This window comes from Dermacentor variabilis, chromosome 6 (assembly GCF_050947875.1).
Source record: "Dermacentor variabilis isolate Ectoservices chromosome 6, ASM5094787v1, whole genome shotgun sequence".
In the NCBI taxonomy this organism is placed as follows: Eukaryota; Metazoa; Arthropoda; class Arachnida; order Ixodida; family Ixodidae; genus Dermacentor; species Dermacentor variabilis.
Window position 1 is genome coordinate 167,813,442 of NC_134573.1, and position 16,509 is coordinate 167,829,950.

At 46.2% G+C, this 16,509-nt stretch overlaps 1 protein-coding gene across 1 annotated transcript in view; it reads right to left on the bottom strand.

Annotated features, from left to right (window-relative positions):
- Positions 1 to 15,981, bottom strand: part of LOC142586357 (uncharacterized) — a 220,962-nt gene extending 204,981 nt beyond the window's left edge. Inside the window, exon 1 of the mRNA XM_075697607.1 lies at positions 15,783 to 15,981. Coding sequence (XP_075553722.1) covers positions 15,783 to 15,828 — 46 coding nt within the window. The 5' untranslated portion in view covers positions 15,829 to 15,981. The remainder of the gene's footprint in view (positions 1 to 15,782) is intronic.
- Positions 15,982 to 16,509: the final 528 nt, after the last annotated feature.

The following is a 16,509-nucleotide window of genomic DNA, read 5'->3' on the forward strand; positions in this document are numbered from 1 at the left end:
AGAAAGCAAGCAAGCAAATAAACAAAACAAAATCACAGTCTTAAACTAAAAAAAACCAAGCACGTCCCTTGGTTGCACAACACGCGCCACCGAAATTTTTCGACTGCGTTGAAAGAACGTGGACATTTTATTACGATTGGAAAATCACGACTGATTTCTTTCGTATTTTTTTTCTTCGCTTGCCTAGTGAATCTCGTGAACACTGAGTAGAATTACTGATGCATTCATCGTGCTCTGGCTTGGAGCTTTCACTTAGTAATAATGGAAAATCAATACGGACTTATGCGGCAGCATGGGATTCTCGTTTAGTCATGTGCTGCGCTCACCGTTTCAATATCGGCTATCCATATTTCTTTTTCGCGAGATTAGGGCTAGATGAAAAAGAAAGAAAATACAGGTGTTAGGGGAAGAAACTTTCACTACAAGGTCGCGAGCAGTACAAAGATAAAGCGCTGGTTGGACAAGAAGACGGCTTTGAAGGAGCAAATTATTCAGGATAAAATTAAAAACTGAAACTGTTTTGCATGAAGCTGGCCTGAGTTCGCTACCACTGCACGGTACGTTTGATTGTGTAGAGAATTAGCATATTTTAAGACATGAGCATATGCAGGTGCTGGCGCACCGGTGCACTAACGAATATTAACGGGCGACAAACTACGCGCTACTACTATGAAATATTAAAAAAATATATTGGTCAGGAAATGAAGAACAGACTCCAGGAGTAACTTTGAGGCACCTGCGTTTTGGCACTATATGTTTCCAGCGAGAGGTTCACTGCCATAAAGTGACACGCTCGCGGAAACAGCATCGCTAGTGAAGAACTTTACAGGCAGCGCATATTTTAAATGAATGAATGAATGAATGAATGAATGAATGAATGAATGAATGAATGAATGAATGAATGAATGAATGAATGAATGAATGAATGCTTTATTTCAGCTTCTTGTACAGGGCATGTACAACAACTGGGGTTGACAAGAAAAAAGCAGTCTTCGCAACTGCTTGACAGGCCTCGCCAACCTTGCAACTTTGGATTGGTGACAGTAATACAATAGAATCAGTGATTACAACGTAAACAGAAGCAAGCAGAATAATATGCGAGTATGTTTGGCATAACATACGTAATACTTTTTTTCGTCGCTTTTACATTTCATTTATTTACTCTAAAGGCCCGGAATCGGGTGATATGAAAACAATAATAACGAAAGCAAAAAAGCAAAAAAAGATAGAAACTAAAAAAGTAAACAAACAAGTAAGCTGATTTCAGTCTGCATAAAGCTTTCTAATGGTAATATATGGTACAGAATGTATGCATTGATAGAACTCGTTCATTGAGCAGTCTGGAAGCATATATTTTAACATTTGGAATCCGTTGTTAATCACACATCGAGGTATGATAAAAGAGTATTGTGTGCCCATTTCGTATGATGTATAACGCGGCAAAACTTTCATAATACGATGCGAAAATGGGTCATTTCGATTAGTAGTGCTTTTATACAGGCACGCAAGCCTATACGCGAGGATATTATGTACAGGCACAGTATGATACAGTAGATGTATGGGACGGGTTGGGGGTACTCTGTGGAACGTTTGCGATGGCTCTAAGCATTTTCTTTTCGATAATTGAAACTTTTTTAATGTTTGCTATTTGTTGTGGTTGCCCAGACTAGGTTGCAAATAGTTCAGATGCGATTGAAAGAAAGCGTAATAAGCGTCCAATCTTGCGTTAAGAGGCAGAACGCCTCTATTGAAGGACAAAATGTCCTCAAACCTGGACAGATTCAAATAAAGTTTACATACGTGGGCATCCCAGCACACTGTGGGCGGGAATATTACAACGAGAGATGTAAATTCATTTACGTATGCAATGGTATTTTCATTCAGAAAAGGTGGTGATGGGTCCTGCACATTTTCCTCTCGAGAACAGGAAATCATGGCATTTGTTTTTGCCACATTAATCTTTAATGAATTCCCTGCGGACCATTTAGCTAAAGACTTCAAGACGTTGTTAGCCATTTCACTTTGTTACGCGATATCATATGCGACAAAAGAAAACAACAACATTGCAGTATCACCTGCGTATATAATTTATTTACATTGCTTGTTTATAGTAATTACATCATTAATGTATACATTAAACGAAAGTGGTCCCAAAAGACTACCTCGCATCACATCATTCGTAAACTACACAAAATTCTTGTTAATATAAGCATCTGCGTTCTATTCTTTATTGCCAGCAGCGCCGCAATGTTTCCTAATATTGACTGTTTATTTATCTCATTTTCGACGAAGGGAGTACCGCAACACGATAACCTTTCTAACGTATCGTGCTTTAACCTGGCCTCATAAGATGTCGACATAGGCGCCACTGTTTCCATCGACACTTGCAGCGTCAAGGCATACTAGGTCAGGCTAAAACAGAAAGAATCGACGTTCTCCTCTTTTTCTTTCCTGGCAAAACATTTTATTCTATCTTGTATAGAGCACGGCATACTAATATAGGTAGACTTATCAATGCCGTTCGTGTATACTTATAACGGTCGTACTCATTCGCATAGTGCGCGCTTCTCGAGAGCATGCTCAAAGAGCACCGCCAGATCGAAATGCCCTACGGAACGAATAACATCAGTTCTGAACAGATAGTACGTCCCAGAGAATTAACAGCACCGGCGCGAAAGCTGAGTTCGCAGTTCGGAGCAACAGCTGCCGGAAACGATCTTCCACTACGCTGCGAGCGGCATATTTCGCTGAGCAATAACACGATATGGCATCCGCCAGTCAGAAGCGCCAGTCATCATCGCAATAACTATGATCAGACGCCGTCAAATCGGCACCAATATGAATGCCACTTCGAAAGGCCTGAAATTACCCCTGCCTGAGGCAGCGAACTCCAGTGTATGCCGGCGAAATTCCTAATATTATAGCACAACCTAATCCTCCTCTGTCTTCGACAGCGTCCTCCCTATCAATGTACCCATTCTGTTACTCTAAAGAGACGACCAGGTCTCTCCTCAACAGTCTGGATACGCTGCCCACCAATTACACACCCATGATAAGCTAGACTGCGGTTCCCATTAACGCCGCCAGTAATCTACAAATGATGCATTCACCGGCACTTTCTTTTCTACTTAATCTCACCGAGAATGCTACAAGCGAAACCGTTACCTATTTTTTCATATTTACCGCATTGCGCTGTCTCATTAGCTGTTGTCTTCACGCGCGTCATTTCCCGCTACATCTATCACTACGCCGATCTTTGCGTTCGCGTTTGTTTGTTAATCTACAAGTTGCGGCTCCATTACGCGATCTGGTATTGAGTGGAAGCTATTTGGGGTGTGGCCTGATAAACGCATGCAGATGCAGAACACCGAAATCACTGACTAGATTTGAATGAGAGTAGTCACATAAGGCCTGCTGCTTTAGATTCCGGTGTACCACTTTATAGCAACCGCTACAGCGTGGCGCGCGCTCATGATCTTAAAAAGTGTAGACGTAAGCCTGCAGCGCTCTCTGTGGGATGCGGTGGGAGTTCGCACTGATGGTGGCGTGGCACTCGCAGATTGGATCGATCCTTTCGGATAGTGCTTTTCTGGGAGGACGCTAGATGGCACAGCGAAACCGCGGCTAACAGGGGCGGCGTTACGAAAATCGGCACACGCAACTTTCTAGATTTTTTGCCCGTATAGCGAAATCGTGCCCTTTAGGGTCCCCTTTACTATCTCGCGCGCTCTCTCTCTCTCCCACACATACAAACTTAAAACAAGACAGACAGACATACAGAGAGAGAGAGAGAGAGAGAGAGAGAGAGACACTTAATTTAGCTTGAAAGCTTTAAGTGTACCACACCCCACCACAGACCCGATGGCTCTCTTTATTTGGTGTCCACAGCTCTGAAATAACACCTCGTTTATGCTTAAATGTTAAATGGCAGCTTTATTAGCCAGAACGTAATTAAGTGGACCTTTCATTCCTGTTTTACCGGATACAGCTTACATCACTACATCGAGATACAGAAAATCTTGTTTAGAGAATGATTTAGGTAAGTTTTCGCTGATACCATCTCCAGACTTTCAGCATCTCCGATTTTGCTGGCATAAATAGTGGTGTCCCTCTCGGTGATCGGAAGTTACATACACCATTCCACCCTGTCACATACCGCAATAGAACATTTATTTGCACAGAGCTGGTATGATGATGTTCCCTCTATGCTACAAATGTAAGGAAATGGGATCAATAGAGCACTACTTTTTATCATGCAGACGATATTCACACCAGAGAAAGATATTACTCGAAGCTCCACTCTGAAAAATTGGATTAGGGTTATGTATAGCAGTATTATTATCATTTGGGGCCTCGACACTGGGATATAATCACAGAAACGGCTGTTCCGCAGTATTTGGTTATTTAATTGAGACAAAACGATTGTCCGGCTAATTATGGCATCATTATTCTAGATATCAAATCTGCATTCATTTCACCTAAATTGGTTTCTATACATTCTTTATTAACATTAACTTTTTCTTGACTGTAGTGTCTTTAAACATTCATCTTTCAGGTAGTCTGACAGCTCAACTGCACACTAGTCTAGTTGTTGCATGATCTCCTTTTTTGTATTTCTTTTACTTTACGTTTATCGTCTTCAAAGAATTTCCTTTAGCTACCTCCTGCCGCCCGATTCTTGGCCTAACCCACTTAGTGGGTGCGAGCCATGATAGATCATAATAATAATAATAATAATAATAATAATAATAATAATAATAATAATAATAATAATAATAATGATAATAATAATAATAATAATAATAATCACCACCACCACCGCCGCCGCCACCATCATCATCATCATCACAACCACCTTCGACGAAGTCGAGGTGGTCTTTCAAGTGACGAAGATGTCAAGGAAGCTTTGATGACCCCATTAGAAACGCCAAGGCCATTCTCGGGTTGGATTTCGAGAAAGCGTTCGATAACCTCTCTCACCAATACATTGTGGACACCATTTCCGACCTCAACCTCGGAGCTAGATTCCACGCGTACGTCAAGTCATTCTTGAATAACAGGACGGCTACGCTCCGATTTACCGACCTCTCCACGGAGATACTCTCGGTGGGGAGCAGGGGCACCTCCCAAGGCTCGGTCATCTCCTTTATGCTTTTCAACCTTACCATGGCGGTACTTGCTGAGAAACTCGGACAGATACACGGGCTCGGGCACACCATATACGCCGATGACATCACCATGTGGGTCTCCAAAGGAACGCCGGGCATGGTGCAGGACATCTTGCAAGAAGCAGTGAATACCGTAGAAGAATTTCTAATTCCCACAGGACCAGATGCTCGCCTACCAAGTCGGAGCTGCTCGTACGCAGACCCACGCAGAAGGGCCGCAGGCCATACTCGTCAGACTTCAATTATAGTCAGGAAATTACCATACAAACCAATTCGGGACACGCCACACCGTGCGTCGACAAAATCAGAGTCCTGGGTATGATCGTGGAGACTAAAGACGTCAATGCCTCTACGGTTCAGAAGCTCATCACCAAGACCAACAACGCCATCGGGTTCATCATAAGAATTGCAAGTAGGCACTGGGGCCTCAAGGAACATAATCTCATCAAACTCATACACGCGTTCATCACCTGTCTCTTCGCATACGTTGCGGCAATGCTCAATTGGTCACGATCCGAAAGAGACAGACTTAATGCCCGAATCAGTAAAGTCACCAAGCAAGCCCTCGGCATTCCGACCAGCACCAGCAACGAGAAGCTGGGGGACCTGGGCATGCACAACAACCTGGAAGAAATTGCCGAAGCCCAGCAGCGCGCCCAGCTTGCTAGGCTTTCGACGACGCCTCCGGGGCGCACGATCCTATATAGGGAAGCTAGGCTTTGCTCAAGGAAACATAGAAAAGGACTTTGCAGACCTCTCACGGGACATCCGGACCAAGATCACGGTCCGACCTATACCCAGAAACGTACACCCCGAAAACAACAAGGGCAGCCGACAAGCGAGAGGATAACTCCTCCTTAACCAAGCCTTGGCGAACCGCGAACGCTCAGCCTTTGTGGACGCGGCTGCATACGCTGGAAACAAAACTTTCGCAGTGGCGGTTGTGGACGGCCGCGGATCCACAAGACATGTAGCCACGGTAATTGCAAGGAAGCCTGAACAGGCGGAACAGGTTGCGATCGCTGTTGCGCTGACGGACGACAATCTTTGTCATATCTACAGCGACTCCATAGCCGCTATCAGAGCTTTCCAAGAGGGCACGGTCTGCGCACAGGCTTTCAGAATTTTTACAAAGAAAGAGATTAAGAAACACGCCATATACTGGTTTCCGGCACACTTAGGACCAAATATCGGCAACGTCCACAACCTTAACGAGGTGGTGCACGAGGCTGCGCGCGCGCTTACAGACCGCGCGGCTTCACCCGACCACTCGGAGAACAAGGACGCCGCCACTACATACAATGAAATCACTAAACATTACTACCTACAATGTAGAGAGTATAGCACGCCGCACCACACGCTCACTCGAGCTCAAGCGGTTACACTCAGAATGCTACAAACAGACGCATACCCCACGCAAAACAGACTACACCACTACATGCCTGAGCTCTACGACAAGTCTTATTGCACCAATTGCAATACATCCCTTAACGTCTATCATTTACTCTGGCCGTGCTCGCAAGCTCACATAAACTGCGAGCAGGACAAGTGCAAGTTTGAAGAAGCAATCCGGAGCGAAGAACTCGCTCCCCAACTGTGGGCCGTCCAGCAGCTCCACGACGCCGCCAGGAAACTCAACCTCCCGGTTCCGTCGTGGGAGACGCCCACACCATGAGAGCCCAAAGCTCTCGTGGTCTGCAGGACCTCGAATAAAGTTGATTTCCTTCCTTCCTTAGCTTCAACGCGGTTGAAGACACAGCAGGAAAAGTGAATGAAGTATGGAGATTTCAGGAAACAACGTTAATAAGAAACTACAGACTATTTTAGTGAAATGTTTTGCTCTTACTGTGGTATACAAGTTTTTTTAACGCGCCCTATCGGCGTCTTTTCGACTTTTGTTCTATGCATTTATTCTTCTTACCCACGATGTAACCGCTCGGTCATGTGCAAACTGGCCTATTTATTCAGCAGACAGGGAAGGAGCAGCATGTTTTTTTTTTCGAGTGATGTGTGTACTACAAGTACCGCAATAACAACATCTTCATAAAACTAGGTTAGTGGGCAAAATATCATTGCAACCATATAATGGAACGCCTGCAATTGCTACGCGCTGTCATGTTCCTTATAACTAGGAGTGTTCGAATATTGAACTTTCATACCCGAATCGAATACGAATATCCAAGGAAAAAAAAAAACTACGCACATTCGTATATCGAACCAAATATCGAATAATTTCGAGAAGCACCACGAATTATGACGTTTGTGCGGAGTCTGTTTGGTAAAATAGGTGGGGCTTGTATACGAGTAGACTGAGACGTGCACGTATTGTCATTCGCAATTATACGGCCGTACCCGCCGTGTTTGCTCAGTGGCTATGGTGTTGGGCTGCTGAGCACGAGGTAGCGGGATCGAATCCCGGCCACGGCGGCCGCATTTCGATAGGGGAGAAATGCGAAAACACCCGTGTACTTAGGTTTAGGTGCACGTTAAAGAATCCCAGGTGAGTGAGTGAAGTAACTTTATTTTGGTCCAGAGAAGACGCAGGGAAGACCCCGCGCCACCCGGCTAGTCCCACGTAGGGACCGCCAAGCCCAGCTTGACAGCCCGATCGCGGGCACTCTGGACGGCCAGGGTTTGGTCGTTGAGTTCGGGGCTGCCCAAGAGCGCAGCCCACTTATCCTCGCTGAAGGAGGAGCCGATGGCTTCACACTCCCACAACACATGGTCCAATGTTGCCCTTAGTCCACAGGCAGGGCAGTCCGCACTGGGATATCTTTCAGGGTATATGGCATGAAGAACCGCGAGGTTAGGGTATGCACGGGCTTGTAGAAGTCGAAGGGTAACCACCCGCGCCCTACATAAGGCGGGGTGCGGGAGGGGGAAGACCCGTCTTGACAGATAGTAGTGCGTGGTGATCTCATTAAACGTAAGCAAGGGTTCCCCGCGGGGCTGGGCGACTGCTGAGGCGGCGCGGTCAGTGAGTCCTCGCGCGGCCTCGTGTGCGCCCTCGTTAGGGTTAGAGGGAGAACCCTCAATCGACCCCAAGTGAGCGGGAAACCAAATGAGAGAATGCGGAGAGATACTTTTGGCGCTTTGGAGAATGCGGAGGGCCTGGGGGGAGACCATACCGGTTTGGTAGGCCTTAATGGCTGCCTTGGAATCACTATATATTGCCTCTCTGCGACCATCGAGCACAGCCAGCGCGATTGCAACCTGTTCGGCTACCACGGGCCTCGAAGTGCGGACCGTAGCGCAGCAAGTGAGCCTTGAATTGGAGTCTACGATGGAAACGGCGAATGCCTCTTGTTGGACATATGCCGCGGCATCCACGACGCTTGCCTCAATGTGGTTATTGCGGACATGCCCGAGTAGAGCTGTACCCCTGGCCCGACGTCTGCCGACGTTGTTTGCTGGGTGCATATTGCGGGGAAGGGGCGCGATGTGCAGGTGAGACCTGATGTCGCTGGGAATCCGCACGGCGTCGGGGCACTGGTCGACAGGATTGAGGCCCATCTCGCCGAGTAACTTGCGGCCCGTCGGGGTGCTGTGAGTACTCTTGTGCCTCGATAATTTCTTCGAGCGTGTTGTGGACTCCGAGCTTCAACAGGTTTTCGGTGTGAGTGCTTGCAGGTAAGCCGAGGGCGAGCTTAAAGACCTTTCTGATGAGTGAATTGAGCTTGTTCTTCTCTGCAACATGCCAATTATGCATGGCCCTCGAGTATGAAAGGTGGCAGAGAACAAAAGCATGTATAATGCGGATGAGGTTGTCTTCCTTGATTCCCCGGTGCCTGTTGGCGATCCTCCGAATGAGGCCGAGAGCACTCTCCGTCTTGGCGGTGATCTTTCTGAGTGCGGTTCCATTGGCACCGTTAGACTCGATATACATCCCCAATATTCGGAGTGAGTCGACTCTGGGCACCGGAGACCCGTCACCAGTGAAAAGCCGTATTTCGCTTTCGGACGCCGGTTTCCAATCACGATGGCCGCCGCCTCTGGGTCTTTTCTTGTGGAGTAGTAGCTCAGATTTCGATGGAGAACATCTGAGCCCAGTGGGGCGGAGGAAGCGCTCGGTCGCATCGATGGCGCTCTGCATGGCGGCTTCAACTTGGCCGTCGCTCCCGCCGACGCACCAGATGGTGATGTCATCTGCGTAGATGGTATGGTTGATTCCTTGAATCTTCGTGAGCTCCTTAGAAAATCCCAGGTCGTCGAAATTTCCGGAGTCCTCCACTACGGCGTGCCTCATAATCAGAAAGTGGTTTTGGCACGTAAAACCCCATAATTAATTTAATTATACGGCCGTGCAACTGCGCAGCTTGCAAATGGCAAGCAACTGTTTTCGATTGTACGGGGCACCATGAGAACGACAGTAGTGAAGCTAGGGAACAGCTTCTTAGCAGATGCACGTACAGGGTTGCGTCGCTGAAAAGGAGAGAATTGCGATACTGCAGCGAGGGTTGCACACGTGCGTGGTAGGACTGGCCAAATAATAGATCGGAACAAATTCGTACGCAGCCGGCATAACGGGAGCCATTCTTGTTGAATGACTGAGCAGGAGTTTGCTGACCCGAGCGTGCACTCATAGACTTGTACCCCTGCGAAACCATCACAGCTACCCTGCCGTGGTATCGTTCGTAACAAACCCCACACCTCTTTTTTATGTCTCTCTCGAAATTCAAACAAGTGCGTTTATCTCATATATTCAAATAATAATAATAATAATAATAATAATAATAATAATAATAATAATAATAATAATAATAATAATAATAATAATAATAATAATAATAATAATAATAATAATAATAATAATAATAATAAATTCCTTATTTGCGGATTTACGGGGCACACATATGGGCCTGCCAGAGCAAACAGATGGCCTGGCAGCAAGGGACAAGTCAGAGCATACACCACCGTCGGTTCACATCACGAGAGTAGCTGCACTAAAGCAGGAAAAAAATGAATCAAGCATACAAAACACAGATAACAGACCTTACGTCTTTTCGACTGCCCCAGGTGAAGACATTAATTGGGAGGTCATTCGGAACACTTGTAACATAGAAATCACGAACACGTTCCCCGTATCTAGCCCGCACTCTGGGCAAAAGAAAAACAAATATTCCACAACGCCAAATAGTAAATTCTAGAATCGAGTACGAGTGTAGAATAGCAGGGGCTATTCGATTCGCATTCAAAATTTCGGGTATCAGCAAACTTTTACTTATAACATCTGCAATGCATTTCCGTGTAGCCTATCATCTTCTGAAGTGTGCCAGGTTCTACCACAGCAAGTTATTCTCGGCTATGCATGCACGCATATATCTGGCCTACCAAGGCGTGCGTGCACCGTTCGACCACTTGCTTGAATTCATGCCGTAGTTTTCTAGTTTCAGATTTTCCGAAAGTTCAGCTGAGTTTTAAGTTTTATTCTGACGTACCCGGAATGTCTAAGAGGTCCAGATCTAAAGTCAAACACTAATACCCCGAGGGGCCTTTAGGCCCCTGTGACACGCTGAACGTTGCCGAAGACAAAAAAAAGAACGATTACAGCATCTCAGGCGCCACAAGAGGTGAAAGAGATATGACAGGACCTTAATAAAACAATAGCAGGCATCCGTATACATTACCGAAACATCTTCCGATATATAGAAGCCCACGGGAATCGCTTACAAGTATGCTGAGAAGTACGAATTCAGTAACTTTCTAAAACATGTACTTGATTTTATGTGCAGTGAGTGGCAAGTTGCAAGCACATGGAAAGTGATTAAGCGACACTGGTGCGATAGATGCAAGCATTTAAGTACCATAGAATGTTCTAGTTCTTGGGGTGATAAAATGTAAATGTGCTGTACGCCCTACGCTTCGCAATTAGGTTGTTGTCCGAGATTGAAACTGCTTTCACTAGAAAATAAAAAAGCCCTTGTGTATCGTCTGCTAATATACTGCATGTGTGCATGAAAGGAATGCTGATAAATAATTTTACGTACAGTGCAAAGAAAATCGGCTCTATATCATAGCCTTGAGGAACACCATACCAAATAACACCTAGATTCGAATGGTTTCTCTGTATTTCAGTGAACTGCTTGCTATCACTCAAGGAAGATTCAATAAAACTTAACAATACACATTTCAAGTTTTCTTATCAAGATATCATATGATAGAATCAAATGTGTTTCTACAGCCTAGATATATCCCGGTGCCTAGAAGTTGCTTATGTGTGTTATTTATACTAGTTTACTAAGAATGCTAAATAACGTCTTCTGTTGATAAAATTTCTTTGCAAACGAAACTGGTGAGCTGTGATCACTTTATGCTTAAACAAAAACAAAAACAAGATACCATTTATAACGTGTTCAATCACTTTTGAGAAAACGGGTAGCAATGAAATTGTAACATAATTATTTCTATCATTCATTGTTGCAGCATTACGATGAAAACGAAATTTATGGTAAATAAAAAAAAATACGGGTGGTATCATCATAGAATACTGAAATATACCCGTCTTAAATATGAGTTTTAAAGCATCAAGCGTAAGCAAATGTGAAATAGACATAAGCAAGCTTTCTGTCGCTGCAACTAACAGCGCATCATTTCATTTTATTACATTAAAAACCGCACAGGAGGATCCAGTGAGGTCCCTCGGGATCCCGCCACCCGCTGTACGTGGCTGCCCGGCGTGTCAACTCCCCTCCCCCTCTTCTGCCATTTCCTGCCATGCATAATTTCGTGAATGGTGCAGCCACTTTCCAGAGCTTTATGAACGAATATGAGCTACGTTCTTTCTGGCCTTCAAGCCTGCACACGGAAGCGCAACGTTGAGCATGCGTGCAATATTTTGAGCGACGGAGTGAGCAAATACAAAGAGACGATACATTCGACGGCCAACTTCGCTTTCTTTACGAAAGTGGAAAGAGACGAGCGAGTGTTGAATTTGTAATCTCTGTTCCCCCCTCTCCACTGCTTTTGTATTTCATAAGCAGCCCAGCGGAGTGTTCCTAAAACAATCGCATAACGAGCAGCAGCCCTAAGCCACTCGTGCGCGTCGCTCCTCATTAGACGCTGCTGGCATCGTTACGTCTTGCGCCCTGTGCGCAAGTGTCTGGAAGCTTACACCACGCACGCCGCACCGCCAGAACTTTTCTCCTTCTGCCCTGGGCGCCTACATTTACCGAACTCGGCTAAGAGTTGCGGAGAAAAGTATTGCTCGAATGGCGGCCGCATTACAGCCGTCGCTCAGCGGGCTGCACCCGAGTGCTTGCCCCCCCCCCCCCCCCGCCTTCTCCTTATCGTGACGCCACTGAGGGCATCACATAAACTGTGGGTGTACATAAATTCATTATGCATAACTTAGGAATCACAATACACGCGCTCACGTTCATTTCAACAATATTAGCAAAAACATCCTTCTGAAGAATGTTTTAAACTTTTTTTACCGCATATCTTAGCACTGCCTTTGCAAAATTAATAAAAAAGGAAAAATAGGCACGTGCAGTATTTTCTTAAAGCTTAAAGGTGTGTTGTGGCGCCGCTCTTACAACTTTCGTAATCTTAAAGCTGTGAACGACGGTTAGTGATGAATGACGCTCACGGTTAACGGTCACTGACGTAACTGCAGGCACAATAGTTCTCTTGGCGACCATCATTATTCGTCTGGTTTCGGCAGCCATGATGTGCTCACATAATTGTCCATCACACGTGCGTGGAGTTTTCTTTAAACACCCTTTAAAAGATTTCTTGCCTTCCGGCCTCCGCGAGAAAACTTCACATGCATGCTGAAATACATTGCACCGCTTTTTGATGCAAGGTAATGCGCGTTTGCAAGCGAACTTTTGAGCTCTTCGAGCCACGGGCGTAGTCGGGAAATTATATCGAGGGGGGGGGGTCCTACTTCTTATATGTACGTTCGTGCGTGTGTTTGTAAGGTGCGTGTATATATGCACATACAAACTAAAGATGTAGGGGGGTCAGCACCCCTCCGTCTACGCCAATCGTTCTTGCGTAGCCTGCATTAAAAAGTGTCGTCTTGCTCAGCGCTTGCGAACAATTGCCGCATGTAGCTCGCGACCAGCAGACATAAAAGCAAATGGAACAACGCGCGGCATCTGCCTCCTGCACGCGCGAGTAGTTGCTTCACTGCAGAGCTGGAAGATAACGGCGGACTTATGCGCTGCGAGAATATACACTAATGGATGGATGGATAGAAGGATGGAAAGTAGGAGCGTTTCCTTTGAAACGGGGTGATGGCAATTGCCACTATGCTCAGCTTTTTATTTTTGTTTAACTGTGTTGTAAACTGTGAACAAAATGCGAACAAGTTGGAAGCGCCCTCTATGGGAAGCAGTGTCACTTTTTCTTGTGCAGACGTCAGAGGGCCTCAAGATGGCGCGGCGCTCGAGCACGGATCGATGAGTATCCCGCAACATTTTTCAAGGCGGTTACTAGGTGGCGTCTCGACACCGTGGCCACAAAGAACGTCGAGCGGAAAGTCAGAGAGGCCCAAATAATCTCATGGGTGGCGGCAATGGCAAAAGAAACCTGCCACGAGTAACTAGTTAAGAGGAAAAAACGAAATCAGGAAAGAAACAATTTATGATAACTCAAAGGGAAGCTCATTACTTTTCGAAGCGAGATCGCGATGCCTTAGGACACGCACCTCTAAATCGAGATACAAGAAGGAAGAAGCAGCTGCTTGGTGCGGTAAAGCTAGGGAAACTATGGAGCATGTTTTATTAGAATGTGAAGACGTCTACCCAGCGGTCGATTTAGGCGCCACTGGCCTCCTTGAAGCACTTGGTTTCAGCGAGAGCAGTGGAAAAGTAAATATGTCTGCAATAGGCATTAGTAAGAGGCGATCACAGGATTGGCGGAAAAAAAGTAGAGAAACGACAAAAAACGGTGACGTAAAAAAACACAGTTCGAAATAGGGGATCAGAAAATTTGAGTGGGGTAGTTCGTAGTGTTTTTTTTTTCTCTTTCTTACTGTTTAACCTAGGTAGGACATTAGGCAGTATAATAGCAAGAGCTTGGTGGAGCAACCAAAGGGGACGCTCATAACATCCATCCCCCTCCCCCCCCCCCTTGTAAAGGGCAAATACCATGAAAAAAAAAAGTGCGCGCTACAGAACTTTGAGTTGTGATTTCAAAGCTACCTTTTCATTTAGTCCGCTTTGTCGGCACAAGTCACCTATAAACGCACATTCAGGGAACGCCCCCTATGTATTTGGTGAACAATTGCACTGCATACCCCTGCATACACTCCATGTAGAGTTGTCGTGCCCTACTCCGTTATCTTTGAGCAAATCGAATTTGGCACACAGCCCGCTCACAGTTAAAACTGGCATCGTCACGGTATACGTAGACCCAGATCCGCGTACATGCAGATCTACTTGGCAGCGTGGGTAGGCGTGAGATCAGCAGATGACAACGGCAGTACTCACACTGTGGGAAAATCCTTAGTAGATAAATGTTATTAGTAGCTAGGGTGCATCCCTATGCGAAATTCCTTGTGCAAGCCGGTGACCAGACAAAATATATTTAGCAATATTTATTTCGTTTTGCAGTCTACACAGTACCTTCGACTTTCTTTCTTTAACGAGAGCTCTGTAAATACGTTAAGTGAACCATCCTTGCCTGTCAGAGCAAAAGTCATCAGTGGATCACTGATTTTTAGAGCAGTTTAAGTACTGCCTTCTTGTACAGCCGATACGTCTCACGGACATTTCCTTTCTTCACAATAAGATAGAGGAAAATGCAGAAAAAGAAAGCACTGTCCGCAGCGCCCTCACGTGACGCTTCAGACAATCGTCCCAATGAGATCGATGACGAGGTTTCTTGAGGGTAGATTCTTTGATTGATTCATAGTATGTAGCGCCCTGAAGCAACGCAGCTGGTAGGTCTTAAAGTTGGCACAGTGAATCACTCCGTGCTATTTCTTACGACCGCGCGCTTGGCGCACACGCATGCACACGGAATTGCTAGAATTACTTCGGGTCATTTTAAACCCTAGGAAAGCATAAATCAACTAGCCCTGTAATCCCTCGTACGTAATCACGAGAAAGTAAAAATTGGCAGTGGCTTAGCTCGGCTGTGCCAGGATATACGTAGCGAAAGCTAAGGCATAGGGTAAGCCTTGGTTAATCTTGACTGCAAGTCCAGGTTAGTCTGGTTGTCCAGCTACGTTGCGGCGTTTAGCCAGTCGTTCGGCGCGCTGTTCGTCTATTTCATGGGCGATTCGCTTCCTCTTCATCTCGTTCCGATGTCGATTCCAGGCCTCCTCCTGCTTACCAGAATTGTTGCCGTCCATACTGCCCCCTCAAGTGTGGTTGCGGGGCACGCGAGCTCTTCTTTTCAATCCTCCGACATGTTATCAGGTATGCAACGCAGCTGGCGAAGCGAGCGGAGGCGAACACAATGACGCGGTGGGACGTCATGTGCCTCCTCGGAGCAAGGCCACGGCGAAATTGCAAGTTTGCGGCCAGTAAAGCTTTCGCTTTAAAAGTCCAGATAGCTGCGTAAGGATTACCCGATACTGCAACGGCGTGACTGCAGCAATAGTAACACCTTGAGGGGCACTGTTCACACGGACAGATGCATGCACTGCAGTACATTACTCACCTCCTTGGGCGTCCAGGCTGAGCTCCTTCCTGGCGTGTGTCAGCATGATGGACGGGCGGTTAATCCTCAGAGAGCACACTGGTCACTCCGGCGTGTCCGAGGTGACGGGGAGGAGCAGAGGAGAGCTCTCTACGGGCCGTGGAAGGAGCGCGCCGCGGCACACATCACGAGCGGCATGCGCACAACCACCACAAGGCCGCGTTCACGCCCAACTCTGCGAAGAAAAACAGAAAAACAAAAGAGAAACGGGTGACATGTCTTGGGTGCGACACGAGAAAAAAAAAGATAAAAATAAAGATAATTAGAAAAAAGCATGGACGTGGTATCTGTTTGCTGCGCGTATTTCACGGCCACCTTCGATCATAGGCGACAGAGGAGCGTTTAGTAGCGCAGAAAACATAGATTTAGGCACAGGTGCCTTAGGCACAAGCTGGCGCAGTACTTCAAACTAAATGTACAGTACTTCTGGCAGCGCCCGCGTGTGTTTGCCTGTGTCCGAGTTCTTCTGCGCTCTAAGATGTTTTTACGTCAACAATAAACCAGTTAGCTGCAATTAGCCTATACTCCTGCACAATTTGCATGATTGTAACTCCCGAAACTGTAAAGCTCGGACTGTCGCTAATCGTTTACCGGAAGGACATACCATCCCCCCAGCGCGGCTTCTCTCACACAAATTCTAGATAACGGGACGCCGAAGTAGAAGTTACAGATGGCGCCAGGAAATCAG